Source organism: Spea bombifrons, chromosome 4 (genome assembly GCF_027358695.1).
Source record: "Spea bombifrons isolate aSpeBom1 chromosome 4, aSpeBom1.2.pri, whole genome shotgun sequence".
NCBI lineage: Eukaryota > Metazoa > Chordata > Amphibia > Anura > Pelobatidae > Spea > Spea bombifrons.
The window spans coordinates 22,515,948-22,534,598 of NC_071090.1; the positions used below are offsets into that span (position 1 = coordinate 22,515,948).

Consider the following 18,651-nt stretch of genomic DNA (forward strand, 5'->3'; position numbering starts at 1 on the left):
AAGAGGAAAATCCATTTTAGGATTTGTTTTTTCTTATTTTCACTGCTTTTCCACGGTACATTCATTACAGTCCAGATGTTCGGAGATACTTTTTGCTTTTAGATCAATTCAAAACGTATGTGATATCCTGTATAAAACATAATGATGCATGAATACCTGAAACACAAACTGGTATCAGAAACCAAAAGTTTAGTAATAACTTATACCTCCACTGTGGATATAGAAACTTCCAGTTCAAGATAAAAAAAAAACTCATCTGAAATCCAGATCAGAGGATCAGAGTTTCTTGTTTTTCATTCGTCATCTAAAATCCAACATTATCTTGTGGCAAAGTATAATTTTCTTTTATAAATCCCACAACAACCACATTAGCATGGTAAATTCAAGACCCCCAGGAGCATGGCCATGCAAACGAACTTCCCAGATGCCCGGGACATGCAGTCCCGAGCGCCGGGCAGGCAGCGGGGTTAGGATACAGATCCCCCGCAGCGGTGCAGGGGACCTGCATCCTACTCCCCGATACGCTCAGACTGCCTCCCCTGCCAGCACTTCCCACGGGAGGAGGTGCCGGCACGGGAGGTTGTCTAAGCGCATCGTGCGTACCGCCCCCCCCCCGGACTTACCGGAGCAGACTCCCGGGTGTCTTGCGGGCCGGCGGGACGTCTACGCAATACGCGTATACAACTTCCGGTGCCGGCACAGGAAGTTGTATTGCGTAGACATCCCCCGCCGGCCACGCAAGACACCCGGGAGTCTTCTCCGGTAAGTCCGGGGGGGGGACACAGAGGAGGACAGCGGAAGCATATCTTGGGGAGGGAGGACAGCGGAAGCATATCTCGGGGAGGGAGGACAGCGGAAGCATATCTCGGGGAGGGAGGACAGCGGAAGCATATCTCGGGGAGGGAGGACAGCGGTAGCATATCTCGGGGAGGGAGGACAGTGGTAGCATATCTCGGGGAGGGAGGACAGCGGTAGCATATCTCGGGGAGGGAGGACAGCGGTAGCATATCTCGGGGAGGGAGGACAGTGGCAGCATATCTCGGGGAGGGGGAGAGAGTGGCAGCATGTTTTTTTTGGTGCTTTTTTAAAGAAAAAAACTTTTTCTTTAAAAAAGCACCAAACTTTTAGGGTGCGGCCTATATACGGGGGCGGCCTATATCCGAGCCAATACGGTACATGGTGGCACCTCCTCTGCGGCAGACTGGACTGCCCGCCGCTTGAGGTCCAGGGCCAGCGGCAAGGCCTCTGCCTCACTGCTCCCTCTGGGTGATGGAGATGCTGACGTCACATCCCAGGACTCAGTAATGAGGCCACACGCATTGCAACAGAGCAGTGAGATATATATATATGGGCCTGGCACTCCCACCACAGGACTTCAGCAAGGTAAGTGATGGGGAGAAAGTGGGGGAAAGATAGCGAGAAAAGGGTAGAGGGAATATCGAGAGAGAAAAAAGTAAAAAGGCCAGAATGTTTATGTGTATGGGCAAGGTTGAATGTGCTTGTTATGTATATGTTTATGGGCAGGTGTGTGTGTGTTTATGGGGAGGCATATGTAAGGGTTGAATATATTTGTGTATTTTGACACTCTATGCATTACTGTCATGAATGAATAAAGTGTGCATGTGACCTAGATTGAGAGGAGATTCTGAGAGGATTTTGGGTGCTGGGTATGTCCTGTGGATGTAATCTGGGCAAGTCCCGTATCTGTGTGTAATATGGTTGCTTGGACAAATCATGTGGCTACAATCTGGGTGCTTGGCAAATCTTGTTATTGTGTGCAATCTGGTTGCTGGGGGCAAGACCTTATGTGTCATATGAGTGCTGTGCAAGTCCTGTGGATGCAACCTGGATGCAGGGCAAGTCCTTCGGGTGCAACCTAGGTGCTGAGGCAAGTCCTATGTTTTCAATATCAGTGCCAGGGCTGGCCTTTGGGGTTTACATGCATTATTTATCTACAGGGTTTGAATGTCTTCTTCAGTTGATCTATACCTGCAATGCTATGTTTCTATGTGTTGTTTGATCTATACCTGAACTGGGGGAAGAGAAGAGAGGTGTAACACAATGAAGGAGGAGACAAAGGGGCTCTGGGGGTGATGACACCTGCTGTGTCCTGATTCGGAGGAGAGATGTGCTGCTCTAAATTATCAAGTACCCAGAAAGCTTTCTGCTGCCCCAAATGAGCAATCAGCTAGTCTACCGGGCGGATGCTTTTACATATACGGGAGAGGAGGGCTGGAGACTTAGGCGTCATGAACTTGGGGGAGGGGGTTGATATGTATGATGCGCTCACATGACTCTGTCCCAAGGGCGGTATATAAGGGGCAGCAAAATTAGTTTTTGCCTAAGGTGGCGAAAATCCTTGTACCAGCCCTTGGTGAGGGTATCACAATTTAAGGGCTTCAAAGGGGTAGGAAGTGGTGTAAAACAAGTTCCAAGGTATGGGCATGGGTGGGCTATGATATTAGCAAATTATGGTCCCATTGGTTTGAGATCCCCTGATCAGATCAGGGTTGAGACAAACAATTTTAAAACAATTTTAAATGCAATGTTAAAAATATTTCAGCATTTTTCCTATGTTCAAGAGGTTCCTCTATCACTCAAACTACAGATTGTTTTTTTGTTTGCTTGCTTTGATTTTTCTATTTTATTCGATTCCCTTGATGTCATGTCTAGGAGTTGACTTTGTTTCTGTGACACTCTCTGTACCTCTCATGCTGCTGAGAAAAAAACGTGGAACACGTTAATATACCATCATCTAAAGTACCCTGTGATCTCTAGTTTTAAAAATATATGGTTTGATGTGGGTAAATTGAAGATAATATAATAATTTAAAATAAGATGTGGCCCCAGGATGACCAGATGTCAAAATTACAATTCCAAAACTAAAAAGGTATGCATTTCAATGCATGGGTGGTATCACTTTACTCAGGAGATGTTGCTGAACAAAAATTAGGGTATTCTCTCTCAGCATCACAAAGCAGACTGACAAAATGAATGGAAGAATTATTTTTTTTCTATATGTATTTTTAATACTAAAATGCAGTATATATATGTGGTATCCAAAGAAAGTTCTATAGAACATCGAGTAACCCAGTATTTATTTTTTTTACAATGTGATGTGTTATACACACATTGTACGACTAATAAAGAAAATTTTTTTTTATTGAATTTGTATGTGCCTGGGATTTTCATTTATCTTGCAGATATTAGCCCACTAAATGCAAACAGGCAATGCTCAATTGGTCTGGTTGTCAATTAATAGCAAACTAAGAACTTCCCAATAGCCAATGCCCTATTCCTCTGATCATTTCTTAACCTGTACTGCTGTCCCATCAGACTTACTGACTTTGCGTTGGATCTTCCTTTTCCTTTGGATTTTGCCCTTCTACCACTAAATGCTGTCAGTTATGTTTCCCAATAAAAGTTACAACCAAAGTATGTGCTTCTCATGTTTGGAATACAGAACTAAACCCAGTCCTCACACAAATATAAGTTAACAGACACTCTTTGATAAGATAAAAACAAAACATGGTTTAACCACTTTATTTGGAAAAGAATAAGAAATTGACATGCATACTAAAGGTATTTAAATAACTCATGATAACTTAGCATTACATGTATAGACAATATACACATATTTATACAATGCCTTCTCATCATAGTTTATTTACAAAATATAACAATTATATAATCTATTTTATGTAAGAGATGACCACACTACATGACATTGTGTGAAATAATAAATCATGGATGCTTAGGTACAACCTAAATACAATGTTCCTAAATAAAATCTTAACAGTGATATCATGAAAAATAGAGAAAAATGTTGTTCTATAATAACGTACAGAAAAAAAATTGTCATTTGAAGTTCATGACATCAATGACACCTTCTTCTGAAACATTTAATTGCATTTTGTTCTAAAGATGGCATAACAGTTCACGATAAAAAATCATTATACATCATAGGCCACAATGACTAGTAAAATTGTATATATTACCAGAAATACTTTACCAGACATTTGTAGAATTTGTAGAATTGCTTATTAATGTGAAATTAAAAATATTGTTACCATGATGATATGAAATAATACTAAACAAAAGGAAATTATGGATTGAAGAATGGTAACCTGTTTTTTTAAACAGGAAAAAAAGTTAATATTAAATATTAAAAGTATCTCAAATGTATGTGTATAATGCAATTTTTTAAATAAAATTATATTTAATTATTTTACACATATTCCACAAATTCTATTATAATCACAAAAAAGTTCCCATGTTTATTACAGCATACTGTACCTGTGTCTATTGGTAGTTGTGATGCACACAAAAACAAAATCTGTCTTAATAATAATAAAAACTACAAGATGATGCAAAAAGAAAAAGTACTAAACAAGGTTAATCTAATCTATTTAAAAATGTACACTTCATCCATCATACGCACTTTAATGCACATGATAGGGTACGTCATGTTGTATCTTATTGCATGCAAATGCATAGAGGGGTTCGTTAAAATCTATACATTTTCTTTTTTTTGCCCCCCAGCTGTTTGCCTTGCAGAAGATTTGTTCAGTCAAACACATCCGCTCAGCAGTGTGCATGCAGGTTTACGTAATGCTAGCCAACTCATGTGAGATTTCCACAAGAACAAAGTTCTCCAATTGGTTGTAATGGAAGAGCATTGCCGTATGGAAGATTTTTATTTTATTATTGTATGTTTTAAAAAAATCGCATGGAAAAGTAGTGATTAAATATGTCACTATCTGTTAGAGAATTTTTGAGGGAGAAAACCGTCCTTTTAAATGCTTTTGGGAAATCAAATATTGTGCTAAAATTCTCTGGATCCACAAAACTGGTTATTTCCTCCTCAAGCAATTTCCTTTTTCCTGTTTAATGAACTTATAAAGTTCATACAATCTTCTATTAATCTGTGATTAAAACATATAATATAATATCTAATAAAGTCTTTCCATTTCTAGAATTATCGAGGCAATTATACAATTAGTGTTTCTAACAGTTACGAATTCTAAAAGCCATTTTGCTCTAGAATATAAAACTGACCTTTTAAAGTATTCCTCATATTAATGCATTATAATAACATATGGTATATGTAAAGTATGCTATCTGAAGAAAAGGAAAGAAGTCATTATCGTAGTTTTCATTGAGACTTGACGTTTTCTTACTGCAGCACTCAGTCTTCATAAACCCTAGAAGAAAAGGAATGACAAAAATAAGTAGATTTAAATATTTTTTATTCTTATTTTCGGAAAATGCATTCATGATATAGATTTAAATATATCCACGCATAGGATCCTCAAAGTAGGATTTTTGAGAGGAAGGAAAACAGACAGCATTGACATAAACAGTCATACTGTATTTAACAAAGTAGAACAAAATTACCAGTTCTGAAATCCAAACCTCATGTTTATATTTTTAGTTGGATTTCAGTACTGGTAATTTCTTCTTCATGTGGTTGCTGTCTTACGTCTTTTAAAGCTTGGGAATGGAGAGCATTGCCTCCGTGGGGGGTGGGGGAGGGTGCGTAGAGGGGATTCTGATGACTCCCTCTATGTATTTGTATACAAAAAGGTTAATCTGATGCTTAGGGCTATTATACGCAGTAAAGCGCATATGAGGGCGGGCGTGTAGCTTTAAGTTGCATAATTGTTTAACGTAACTGGTGTCTGATTTCATAAGTCTTCACAAATTACAGAAAACATTCCATTTATTGAGACACCCCATTCACCTCGCTCGCAGGAATACAGTGTACCCATTTAATACCTTGAACACAGGGCAAGGCAAATTTTTGAATCCCAAGAAAGAAATGCTATACCGCCTCTTAACAAAAAACGAGTTCAATCTCCCCACGGCAATATCAGTTGCTTCATCTATATTTAAAATGTTATGGCTGCTCCGGTTTCAAGGGTCTCATATCATGTGTTAGAGTATCCGATTATTCACAATTTGAAAGTGTTAAATGATGTACAATGAAAATATTATATAGGCATTTGGTCATTGTATTTTAGCCTTTCCAATAGGTGGTCACATAGTACTGTAATTGGTTCTTATTTGTGGTTCTTGGTTTATACAATACTTTTACTTTTCAGTAAATGTATTGTAACTTATAAAAAATGTAAAAGAAAACTTTATGGCGTAACATACCTACAGCCCTACTACTAAAAAACACATATTCACTAAATATACTCGGTAGGACAAGAAGAGTTATATTTCACTCACCCATCAAGTTACCAGGATAGGTGACACATTGCTCAGTTGTAGAAATAAACATTATTTTTTTCGTGTTTAGCCAATATCAGAGAGGTAAAAAGTATTATTCTCATAGCTCGGCTAAGTAAGAATTGTCTCACTTTTGGCAGGCAGCACTACTGCTGTGCATGAGCAATGTGACACACACAGGCACTACGGACGCTCTCTACCTAACACTCATACTAAAAAAAACCTCATGGGCCATCAACCTTAAAAAAATGCTAGAAAACTGGAACAGTTTTCCAGCAGAAGTGACAAGCTATTCTGAAGCTAAGACAAAACAAAGGACTGATTAAGGTCAGAGTCTTTACTTCACAGAAAATGGGAAGACTAGATGGGATAAATGGTCATCTGCCGTAAAATTCTATGTTTCTGTGTCTAAAGTGGCTTTGAATTGGAACACTTAATAGTACCGAGACAGCAGCAGGGGTTAACAGACTTCCGGTAAAGACATACTCCGGTGAAAAGCAAATCCGACTCCACTGTTGCAGTGAGTGAGCTCACAATGACAAACCCCACCTGCCTGTACAATAAACTTGCCTCATGTCCTCGGTGGGAATACAATGGTCTATAAACAGAGGCTGACACAGGAGGGCAAAGTACATTTCCAATGGAAAATATGGAGACAATGATCCACAGTCAACAGCTGCTTTCTATCTATTTATCTACGTATATAAATATAATGGAAGGAATTTGGCAGTTGTTGTATGGTCACAGTTATGTAGTACAAATTATGCCATGCTTACAGCATAACAATCAAATATACTTTGTCAATCAAAAGCTCATATATAAAATGTATAAAAAAAAAAAAAAAGAAGAAGAAAATGAAAACATTTAATAAAGCGCACATTGCATGTTTTATGGAGTCCCTCTAAGTTCTCAGGGGAAATCTTATTTCCCACAGCTGAGGTTCATCAATGAAGGACTGACACATGCCTTCAAATAAATAATTACATTGAATATTCGAGACTAATCAGAACTCACTGCCCTCGAGCATCAAGCATGAATTCCCTTCTAAGGTTCTATTAATAGCCGTCAAATGCATCTCATTATCACATTTTGACAAGGTTGAGGGAAGCAACTGGGAACCGAGTTAACATTCTCTACACATGGCAGTAATTGAAATGTATATATGCAGTATACCACATTCAGAATATTAATTCATCACACAAAAGCACTGTAATTATTTAAAAAAAAATGTTTTGGTTAAAATAAAGGATCATTAAATTACTGATAAGCTCTCTATACATTTTTTCTCAATACGTACCTGCTTTTTTCCTTCCATATTGTGTACCATTTAAGGAATTTCTTAGTGCTGTGAAGTTTGGGGTGCAAACAGTACTGCTGTCCTCTAAATCTTGATACATTCTGCATCGTCACACTGAAAAAAGAAATGCAGCATTACTATAGATGGCAATGGCATACAGAAAAATCCCAGAAACACATAATAAAATAGTGTTAAGCGGTACGTATACAAATGATGGCATGTTTTACTTTCAAGTGACAAAGACATTATAGTCCGTACAATAAACCACAGCAACCAGCCTCAGAGTGCAAAAAACGTTGCTCACCAGCTTTGTATATAACCGAAAGATACGCCAACTACTAATGTCATCATCTTTCTCAATCATCAACTGATAAGACCCCCTAGATTAATGGTGGACCTTATCAGATGTTTAATCCCATACAGTAACTTCATCAATAAACTCAAAGTTCAAATGTCTTCGATAGCATCCAAAAAGAGCATGTTATGTTTCTCTACTTAATAACAGAAGTCCAATAAACAACAAAATCATTTTTTTTTAAATGTGTCATACTTTTCTGGATTCAGTTCATGAATTCTTTTCTAGTCAATGCTGGAATTTGTCCAATTTGTTAACCATTTTCCAGATAATAAAACAAAACACTGGTTAAAATAATTTGTGTTTTGGCTGCTTATGTGGACATAAATAGCATGATACTAATGTTCTTTTAAGAGCCCATTTACTTTATTTGATCATAAAACCCTACACACAAAGGATAATGCAAAGAATGAGCTTGCTTCACATAATATGTTTAATACTTTAAAACAAAATACATACAAGTGCTAATGTTTCAGGACATTCTCTCTCTGAAAAATCCCGATTAATTACAGAATTACCTGCATGCTTAACAATGTTTGTGGTTATGCAATATGTAAAAAAAACCTTAATTCACAACAGTCCGGAACTGCTGGACCGTATACCAAAAATGTGGTATAGGGCTTTAGTAAACCCCCGGGGGCAAAAGTAGATGCAGTTGTAACCACTTTAATGGGGCTTCATAAAGCAGGACCATAGTTTTATTTAAATTTTTTTTTTTGGGGGGGGATAACACAGGTGAGCGTTTCATTTTTCTTTTAAAGGGACATTGACTGTGAGGTCAACTATTTTATGATGTTTAACATAGAATAGGTGTTTACTTTTCTGGTAGCTGCTATAAGATGCTAGCACAGGTATGATAAGCATGTGGGTTCAGAGATGGTGCCACTGGGATTGGGGAAAGGTCATATACTGCAAGGCAAAAAGGGAGCTGAATTAAGTTATTTTTCCTTTAAATTAGTTACCAAACATGTCATTTTTTGTTCTTTAATATCTTTAAAAGATAGTTTAGCTACACTTGACACATAATCTTGTACCATTTCACGCTCACATTAACCTACACAAACACTAACTTTGTCATAAAGCATAACATTTTACAATACATCTATCTCATTAACTTTTATTACACCGAGGGACCCGAGGAAGGAACCCAGAACATAATTATTTACTCTAGATGTTGAAGAAGGACCTTCAACAAGAGAACATCAGAGATATGGTTATCTTTGTGATAAAAATATCAAGGTTGTGTGGTTGTAGTCTAATATTTACATTAGCAACAATGATGAAAGACAAAACACAACCAAAGGGTAATTTATGTGACAAGATAAAAAAAATACTTACAAGGCTGGCACATTGTTTAAAATATTCATGCATGTGGCCAAATTCAAAACTATCATTTCAGTAGATGTTAAATATTTACCGTTGCCTAATGAACACACATTTAAAATCAATATTCTGAGACCTCGCATGTGAGACCTTGGTGGTTCAAGGGCTCTAGACAAGCTGTGGTTCTCTTACTGTTGGTATAGCCTACAATTCAGAGATAGCTTATCATTATATCTAAGCCTACTATGATATAATGAGCCATTGAAACAAGCATAGAAAATACCGTATTTGCTCGATTATAAGACGACCCCGATTATAAGACGACCCCCCAAAATCAAAATATTAATTTAGGAAAAAAACAAAAAGCCTGAATATAAGACGACCCTATAGGAAAAAAGTTTTACCAGTAAATATTAATTCATGTAAATTATTTTTTCATGTTTAATAAAAGCTATGATTGAGAAAAATATATTTTTTAAATTTCCTTTTATTTGCCAACCTGCCCCCCCCCAGTTATGCCACTCTGCCCCCAGAAATGCTTTATACCCCCCTATTTGCCACTCTGCCCCATGATATGCCTTATACCCCTATATGCCACTCTGGCATATAGGGGGTTAAAAGGCATATCATGGGGCTGAGTGGCATATAGGGGGTTAAAATGCATTTCTGGAGGTATATAGGCATATCATGGGGCTGAGTGGCATATAGGGGGTTAAAATGCATTTCTGGAGGTCCAGAAATGCATTTTAACCCCCTATATGCCACTCAGCCCCATGATATGCCTTTTAACCCAGCATGTACTGGCTGCCTTGGCTTGATAGGAGTGTGATTGCTGTTAGCAGTTTGATATATATATATATCTATATCAAACTGCTAACAGCAATCACACTCCTATCAAGCCAAGGCAGCCAGTACATGCTGGAACCTGGGGATGATAGTAGTGGGATTACAGCCTCCCTATGCCATGCTACAACCCCCACCCCCCTTACACATCCATGCTATCACACACAAACACATTTAAATACTCATTCATTCCATTAATCACACATACTTCACACATTAAACACACATTAATCACACATACTTACCCAAAAACCCTCCCCCACCCCCTTACCTGAACTGCAGATCTCTCACTCGAAGACTTCTGCAGGGGACCGGCTGTAGAGCAACTTCTCTGGCCCCGCCCCCAGAGGAGGGAGGGGGAGATAGAGCTCTGTGAGGACGCTGCAAGCTTCCTGTCCTCCTGCTTCTAACAGAAGAGACGCTGCTCGCGACCGGTAAGCAGCATGGCCCCAGCAGACATTTTTTGGGGGGTCTGAGAAGACGACCCCGATTATAAGACGAGGGGTATTTTTCAGAGCATTTGCTCTGGAAAAAACCTCGTCTTATAATCGAGCAAATACGGTAAGATGTGGGCTGGCAACATTCAACACAGGAGGCAAGTACAGCTATATTACACAGCAAGTATAGATGCTCCGTAATGATGGCCAGTCTTTCTAAAGCCATATCGTGCACAAGGCACCTGCTTAGGAGTGGATAAACTTTACGAGACCCACCCATCCTTAACCATGGCATTCCTTAAAGATTAAATTCTGTACAGTAGCCACTGTTGTGTGTGTTATGGAGCCATCACAGATCATTTGATCAGCAAACCTTAGCCCAGACAGCCAGGGGATGCTAAGTAGAAGTCTACATATACTCACATGGCACAGGCCATGGTAAAAAAACAAAAGTGTACCAGAGAGGCATATGTGTGTTCTGCCTCTATCCAGCTGCAGGCAATGAGTGCTGTGGCGCCACTGCAGTCAGCGAGGACAGTATGCTATGTAATATACATAAATACATAAAGTAGGACCTTGTGCTGCATGGTTGAATGCAGTGACGAATTCTGGCCTAGGCTGGCAGGTCCAGGTGGGTGGCAGTCCATCTTCCACAAGACACCTACTAGGTGACATCATGACATCATGCCCCAATGCTCAGAAGAAGGACTATCTTGGATTGAACGTAGGGAAGCGCTGAAGATTACTATATATTATTAATTAGTATTTCTCAGTTTTCATGGCAGCAAATGTGCAGTTCACATTTAAAAAAAAGAAAATAATTCCATATTTCAGAAATTATTTTCTTTTTCAAAAGAACCAGCTTTTTAAAAATATATAATTGTAATTCTTTGACAGTACACTTGGTATTTATTTATTTACTTACAGCTGCCAATTTTAAAATCCGGCTATACATATTACACATACACCCTAGCTTTCGATACACCCAAATGTTTCCTAAGAAGTGCCAGCTAGACAAAAAAAAAATTAGGCATGTATGCCAGCTGCGTCTTATGAAATCTAGGTCATTTTCAGCTAAACATTTGTTAAGTTTGGCACCAAAACAAAATCCACAAACAGAATGTATTGTAAACAGGTCTGTAATTCATTTTCTTCTAAAAAATATGCAGCGACTACATATTTTCTGACCTACAGTATGTTGTAAAAAGGAGGCGTTAAAATAACTAAAGGTGTCTATCTAGTGAAATCTCATTGCTCTCACTCAAGGGATCATTGTGTGTCATTCAAATAACTAATCTCGGTGATGTAAGGTCAAAACGAGTTATCAGTAATGTAAATACATACATGGTTTTTCTAATGCACTGACAAACGAGATAAGAGCCTTTGTCAGAAAAAAACGAAGAATGTGTACCAATTTTAGAATTATCCGCTTTAAGTTTTCTCCATGGTTTAATGAGATGTGTCAGCCACGTGGCTACTCAAGACAGTCTACTGTTTTTACTAGCACTTGTCACAAAACTAGTTAAAAGCTGAATGGCTGTGATCTTCAGCTGTAGCTGGATCATAAATCCAGGGTGGAAAAAACTTAACCCCTTAAGGACAATGGGTGATCCCTAAACCCATTGAAAACAATGCATTTTGAGCCTGTACATGTACGGGCTTTGTCATTAAGGGGTTAAAGGAACAGCCGTGTCTGTTTATAAAATCTAAAAGAGCCATCACTGTCCCTTTAAGGATCAATATTCAAATAAATCACTCACCACGTCGTTGTATGCAAGAGGTTTACTTTACTTAAGCTCTCCCATCAAACATCTACATTGCATAAAATCAAGTAGAAAGCTATTACATGATCAGTGGTGACTTGTAGAGCTATACGTGTACAGATTTGCATGACAAACATTTTTTATACATTCAAAGGAAAACTAAAGCTATATTAATGTCCCATAAAAATACTTTAAAATGCCCAAACATGAGAGCATTCCATCAAACTGACATGTTTTTGGCAGACTCTGTACAATATTTTCTACTTGTTCTTGTGAATTTGGGAATTGTATGGTTTGAAAAAAAAAAAGTCCAATTATTTATTTAAAAAATATGATGCGGGAGCATTTAGACTTCTTCTGGTAACCCATCTCCTGCATATTCCTTAAGACTAACAAAGAGTAAATAGAATCAACCGTAGCGAAGTCACAGGAGGCTCTGATCTTAAGACATTTGAAAGATGGGTATATATATATATATATATATATATATATATATATATATATATGTTGTAAAATGAACAGGCTAGAATGTGCATGTTTGCAGTTTTGTACCATTATGACTAGTTGTTGCCTTGAATCCTTAACCAGTATAAACAATTTGTGGTTAATAGGAATATAACAAAAATCCAGGCACATATTCCATGCAAAGCAACTCTCCGCCAAATGAAAAGCGTTCTGCCTTTGCATCCCTAACCACAGTTAATATAATAAATGCATGGAAACAGACAAATATTAGCAAAATTTGTCTGAAGCACTCAATCATTCATTCAACGCTGCAATAAATAGGTCAGCTGCAGGGGTAATATTTGTATTCCCAGTTCACCCTGTTAGTTAACGATCTGACACTCAGGGGTTTAAACAAATCCATTTCATAAACAAGGCTGTTTCACATGCTTGTCTGACATACTGTTTGACACTGCGTGGTGTAATCGCTGAACACAAATGGCCATATTAATCACGTCAAAAGGAGAGCACTTTTGGAGCGATCGCCATTAAAACCGATGGGGTATTCCTGCCGATTGATGCGTGTTTATGTTTGCTGATATGTAATGTAAATGTGCCAGCATTCACAGAAAATATTTCTTAATTCCATATAGAAAGTAGAAAAGAAATTACTACATACATTATCATCTTTTCCTCGCAATATGGATATTTGGGTTTGATTTCAACTTTCTGCACATCTGTATATCTTATTTTTGGACCCTTTCTGGAGCATTTGCATTTTGAACCTAAGGGGGATAAAACAGAAATCAGAATACCCAATAAATCTTCCATATTTAGCAAAAAAACTAATTTTGACTCTAATATGATTACAATCTATACAGATAAATAATATCTTCAATAAATAAAATGACCGATTACTGTGAGTTAACTTTGTTTTATAAATACCTGTTTTATGCTTGTTTATTATTAGGGCTCTGTACACTAAATTCTACCTCCTTAAGAACCCTCTCAGATAGCATATACCGAGATACATCGTAACAAAGTAACGTGATTTGGAATTTCATAATAAGTGCTGAATAAAGGTTATTTTCTAACACACCTATTACTTTCATATAACATGCAATCCTGTATTGTATGACAATCCCACTGAAAACACAAATGCTAAGCAAAAAAATGCCACAACACTATTATTTAGAATGAATTATTTATTCATTGAAAAATAGTAAATTGTCTATTTAAGAATTGAAATCTAGAAACGTAGCGTTTGTCCCGTTTGACCCATTTTTCCTGACCTTAATCAGTCCTTGATCTCGCTTTAGACCCAGGATAGCTTAATGCCTATCCCACGCATGTTTCAATTTCTTTACTGTATTAGCCTCTACTACATCTGCTGGGAGGCTGTTCCACTTATCCAATACCCTCTCAGCGAAGGGAACTTTCTTACGTTACATCTAAAACACCACAATGTAGTTTGTAAATAAGAAACAAACATCGCTTACCTTCCACTTGCACTGTACATGCTGCTATAACCAGCACAAGCAAAGCTATTGCAATAAGTTTCATGACCAAATCCTTGCTCGGTTTTACTGATCAAGAATCTTCTCTCCTCCTTAGTCTCTACTGCTCGGTAATGTGTGAGTTTCAGCTACAGTACGTCCCCTCTGTCACTATTCTGTTCCACCTCCAGACTGTGCTGTGCTTGCCCGTCCGTCCTCTTTTAAATAGCTCCTACAGCTCTGAGTGCAAAGTAATTAATATGCATAGCAACCAAACTACTCACTGCAATTTGCGAACAATGTGAAGGGTGGAGATTGTTAGTTTACCCTACCATGTTCTCCCTGAATGTAATAGCTGAAGAAGAAGAAGAAAAAGAAAAGTGGAGGCTGCAGACATGACTCTAAAAACATTAAAAATGAACCCGTGTCATAGCACAAAATACAAAATAAAGTTTTGGAAAAGTTTCTTGGAATTAGATTTAAAAAATAAAAAATGAGGCACTGATAAAAAAAATAACGCTAATAAGTTACTATTGTATATTTATTTTATATGTCAATAGTAGTCTAAGCATGTTATTTATACATGAGTAGCATAACAATAAAAATATCCGATTGAGTAGAAACTGTGAGTTTCAGGAATCAAGCCTTACTGAACTGCTAAAACCCACTAGTCATACTTTAAATCAACATATACTTCTCAAATTAGTGTCTCAAATAATAAATTGTACTGATATATTGTGCAAGCAGGTTCCGCTAAAGACAACTACCCCACCATCCACACTCGGACTGGTCATCTGACACGCCAAGCAAATGCCCTGTAAGCTAGTGGCCATTGGCATAATACATTTCATTGAACTGCCACTCGGACAGCAGATCTCGCCCTTCAGTGTGTGGAGTACAAAGTGCAGATTATGGCCATGCATATCCAGACAACAGATGCACATATTTCATTTAGCAGCCGTTAGCCAAAATGTGCCAAGGACACTTTGCATTCCCTGCCTCCATCTTCTCAAAAAGTATCCCTGGTGGGGCATAGAATGGATGGAGCAAATTAAAAACTGGACAAAACAAAAAAGGGCATGGATGATTTGACAAAGCCTGGGGCAGAACTCAGGTCTGGTAAATGAATTTATAGTGAACATAGACCCTCCAGAGACTGAATAATAGGAAACCACATCCTCAAGGGTCAAAAAGAGCAAAGTTCTCATGCTAAGCCAGGATAGAACACTAGTGATCAGCACACGCAGAATATCCTAGTAATGGGACTATTCAGGCATGGACATCATTGCTGTCACAACACTGCTAAACCTACCTATAGCATAGTTGCCAACTGTCCCATTTTTACCAGGACAGTCCTGGAATTTAAGAGATGTCCCTGGAAATCGTTAGTTGCAGGTGTGAAGGGTGCACTGCACCCAGGCGCCACAAAGGCTGGTCATAGTCTTCTAGCCAGACCAAACTTAAGGGAGCATGAGTTCTGCTTCAGCACTCTCTAGCACTTAAGCAGAGATTTGAAAAAAACAGACCTTATGCTCCCACCATAGGATTGAAGAAGGAAAAATGGAAGGGAGAAAGGTAAGAGATGGGGAGAGAGGAGGTTTACGAGAAAGTAGAGCGATAAAGAGAAAGGCGAGCGATGGTGAGAAAGGGAAAAGATAATGAGAAAGAAGGGGGAGGGTAATGGGAGTGCTTGTATTTTGAAAGTGTTATGTATGTTAGGAGTATGTCTAAGGACCAGTAAGGGTGTGGCTGCAAGTATGGGCTAGTATGTTTGCATGTAAGTGCAAGTTTGAATATGCATGTGTTTGTATATGTGCATGGGGAGCCATTTTTAGCAGTGTAGGGTGTATATGTGTGTATTGTGACAGTCTATCCATTTAACCCAGGGGCACAATTAAGTATTATTTAAAATAAAAACTGATAGTATCACTCGAGATGGATGTTAGTGATGGTTGGAACTCAGCAGGGTTACAATATTCTAATTATATGTGTTGTGAAGAGTGGGCCGAGCTTTGGGACAGTGGGTGTGGTAAGTTGTCAAGTAAGTAATTGATAGCTGTTCTGCAAAGTGTCCCTGGAATGTTTTTTTTTTCAAAATTGTGGCACCTATGCCTATAGGGAAGAAGGACCATAACAGGACCCTTTCACTACTTAGAGAATGCTGCTTGACAATTGAGGGATTCAACAGGTTGTGGGTACCCAGGCACCTGATGCCGAAGTAAGAAGCCATCATTAAAGCAGGAGTGGCACGGCTACAATTAAAGATTGCCTCCTTTTATTTTTCAAGTTTTAAGTTCCAAGCTAGTGTATGTATAAAATAGCTACCTTAGAGGGAACACATGCTCAAAATTGTTTTATATTGTTGGTGCTGTCATTATATTGATACCTGAGAACAGAGTATGCTACTTGGAGCTTTCCTTCTGAGGGACTGGCTTCAGAAGATGTCAGATAGCATTAGATCCAAATGCTCTCACTTATGATGCTATGTTGTCCTCCGGCTCCACAACCATCATGTAGGGATACTGCCGCAGATGACAACCTGACACATTTTGAGCACAACTGCACGTTATACTTCAAAGTGTTGTTTCAGTGAGATACGGTCATATGCCTAGCCATACATATGGAAATGGAAATAATTATTACGAATAACATAGAAGTGGGTTCATTTAGGTTTATTTCCTCTTTCCAGTTTAGATGAAATTGTGCTTGGATCAACACGGTTTAACAGTCCTTGAACATTTCTATAGTGGCACAACTAATATGCTTCACAAAAAAGTTGCAGTTCCAGGAGAGAAAGTGAGCTCTCCCATGTAACATTATATGAGGATTTAGAAAGTGTTCAGAGAGGTCATTTGTTTAATACCCGCGTCAAAGACATTTTTAAATGTTTAAATATTGACCCGATTTTTAAATTAAAGGAGGTTAGAAAAAGCACTCTAGAAAAGTAGTTTAGGTTCCCAAATAAAATGTATGAAATACAGAAGCTGAAGGGAAAGTAGAACCTTTTGGCTATAGTTTTTCTGTAGAAAACATGTAATTAAAGGAAAAGACTTCCACTATCCTCTCATTGACATCAATGTGCACCAATGTTATTGTCAATTTTGTATATTGTCAATTGTAATTCTTAATTTTACGCTCTCCCGTCTTTATAGTGCTTCAGAATCTGCTGGTGCTTTATAAATAAAATGTAGAATAATAATGTACTATGATCAAGCAATGTGACAATTCTACACATACAGGCAGACAGCAAGACATGCAAAGGTAACTTTATTCTGTTCATGTCACACAAACACAAATAAAATGTGTATTGTTTTATCTAATTCACAAATAGTAAAGAATTGTGGCTCCCAGTGGTACTAACATTTAGCCTACCTTAAAATTACTGATAATGATGTACTTTAACCCCTTAATGACAAATATACCCCTTAATGGTGTATATACCGTATATATATATATATATATATATATATACACACACACACACATATATATATATATATATATATATATATATATATATATATATATATATATACATACACACACACACACACACCTATTAGACATGTGCAAATAGGCCAAAAACGATTCAGGTTAATTTCTGACCCATTAGTTTTCAGGCAACAAATTTAGTTCCCTACATATTCATTTCGGCTTAAAATTTTAGGGCATTTTTAATTTGGGAATGAAATGTATTGCCTGGTGAACACATTCGCTCTGATTCTTTTTTTGTGAGGCTTATATGTAATGTAAGATAGTATAAGCTTTGGGGGGAGGAAGTATAAAAGTTAATAAAGCGAGAGATTTAATCAAGTCAGAACAAAACACTTAAAACTAATAAGATGAGGAGTAAGGCCAGTGCAAATGAATATATATATAATTATTTATGATTTGGGAAACACCTCCTATGCCAAGGTATGTCAGAGATTTTGGATATAGCAGGGTTAAAATTAAATCATGCGCTAATGGTTCTATAACAAAGAATTTCTTAGCTACAATGAAGAAAATCTTTTTATCACTACAATGACAAAATGGCATCAGTATACTATTGTTACTAAATTGAATTATTAATATAATATACATGCAAATGTTAATGTAACGAAGGATCATTTTGTTAAAGTACATCTTGTACATACAATAGAAATTTGATTAATAAAATAGGCAAGTGAAAATGAAATGTTGGCTCAGCTGGCATTGTTTACCAATGGTGTCACTTAGTGATACTCTTAGGCACAAACCATATCTAAAAAGGCAATGGGAAGCAAGCAACATAACCTGTGAAACATAAGACACATTATGACCTATATTCTTGCATTTGAGCAACTATTAAGAATAAATATTTTCATTAAATATCAGCAACAGTGTCAGAAAGCAGTACAGTTATCTCATTGGTTCAGATGTATTGACATGTGTGTATGGCACAGAAAATGGCAAAATATTGTTTAAATGATTGTAAATT

The 18,651-nt window shown here is 37.6% G+C and overlaps 1 protein-coding gene across 1 annotated transcript; it reads right to left on the reverse strand.

Annotated features, from left to right (window-relative positions):
- Positions 1-4,520: 4,520 nt before the first annotated feature.
- Positions 4,521-14,399, reverse strand: CXCL14 (C-X-C motif chemokine ligand 14). The gene is made up of 4 exons (XM_053462172.1): positions 14,196-14,399; positions 13,376-13,481; positions 7,532-7,645; positions 4,521-5,204 (listed from the first exon to the last, which is right to left on the reverse strand). The coding sequence occupies exons 1-4, from the start codon at positions 14,257-14,259 to the stop codon at positions 5,189-5,191; spliced, it is 300 nt and encodes a 99-aa protein (XP_053318147.1). The 5' UTR covers positions 14,260-14,399; the 3' UTR covers positions 4,521-5,188.
- Positions 14,400-18,651: the final 4,252 nt, after the last annotated feature.

Excerpts from the sequence above, each read along its gene's own strand:
- CXCL14 (XM_053462172.1), bottom strand. The coding sequence starts at position 14,259 with ATGAAACTTATTGCAATAGCTTTGCTTGTGCTGGTTATAGCAGCATGT. Across the intron at positions 13,482-14,195 it reads ATGTACAGTGCAAGTGGAAG|GTTCAAAATGCAAATGCTCC; the intron begins GTAAGCGATGTT and ends TATCCCCCTTAG. Across the intron at positions 7,646-13,375 it reads TGCGAGGAAAAGATGATAAT|TGTGACGATGCAGAATGTAT; the intron begins GTATGTAGTAAT and ends TTCTTTTTTCAG.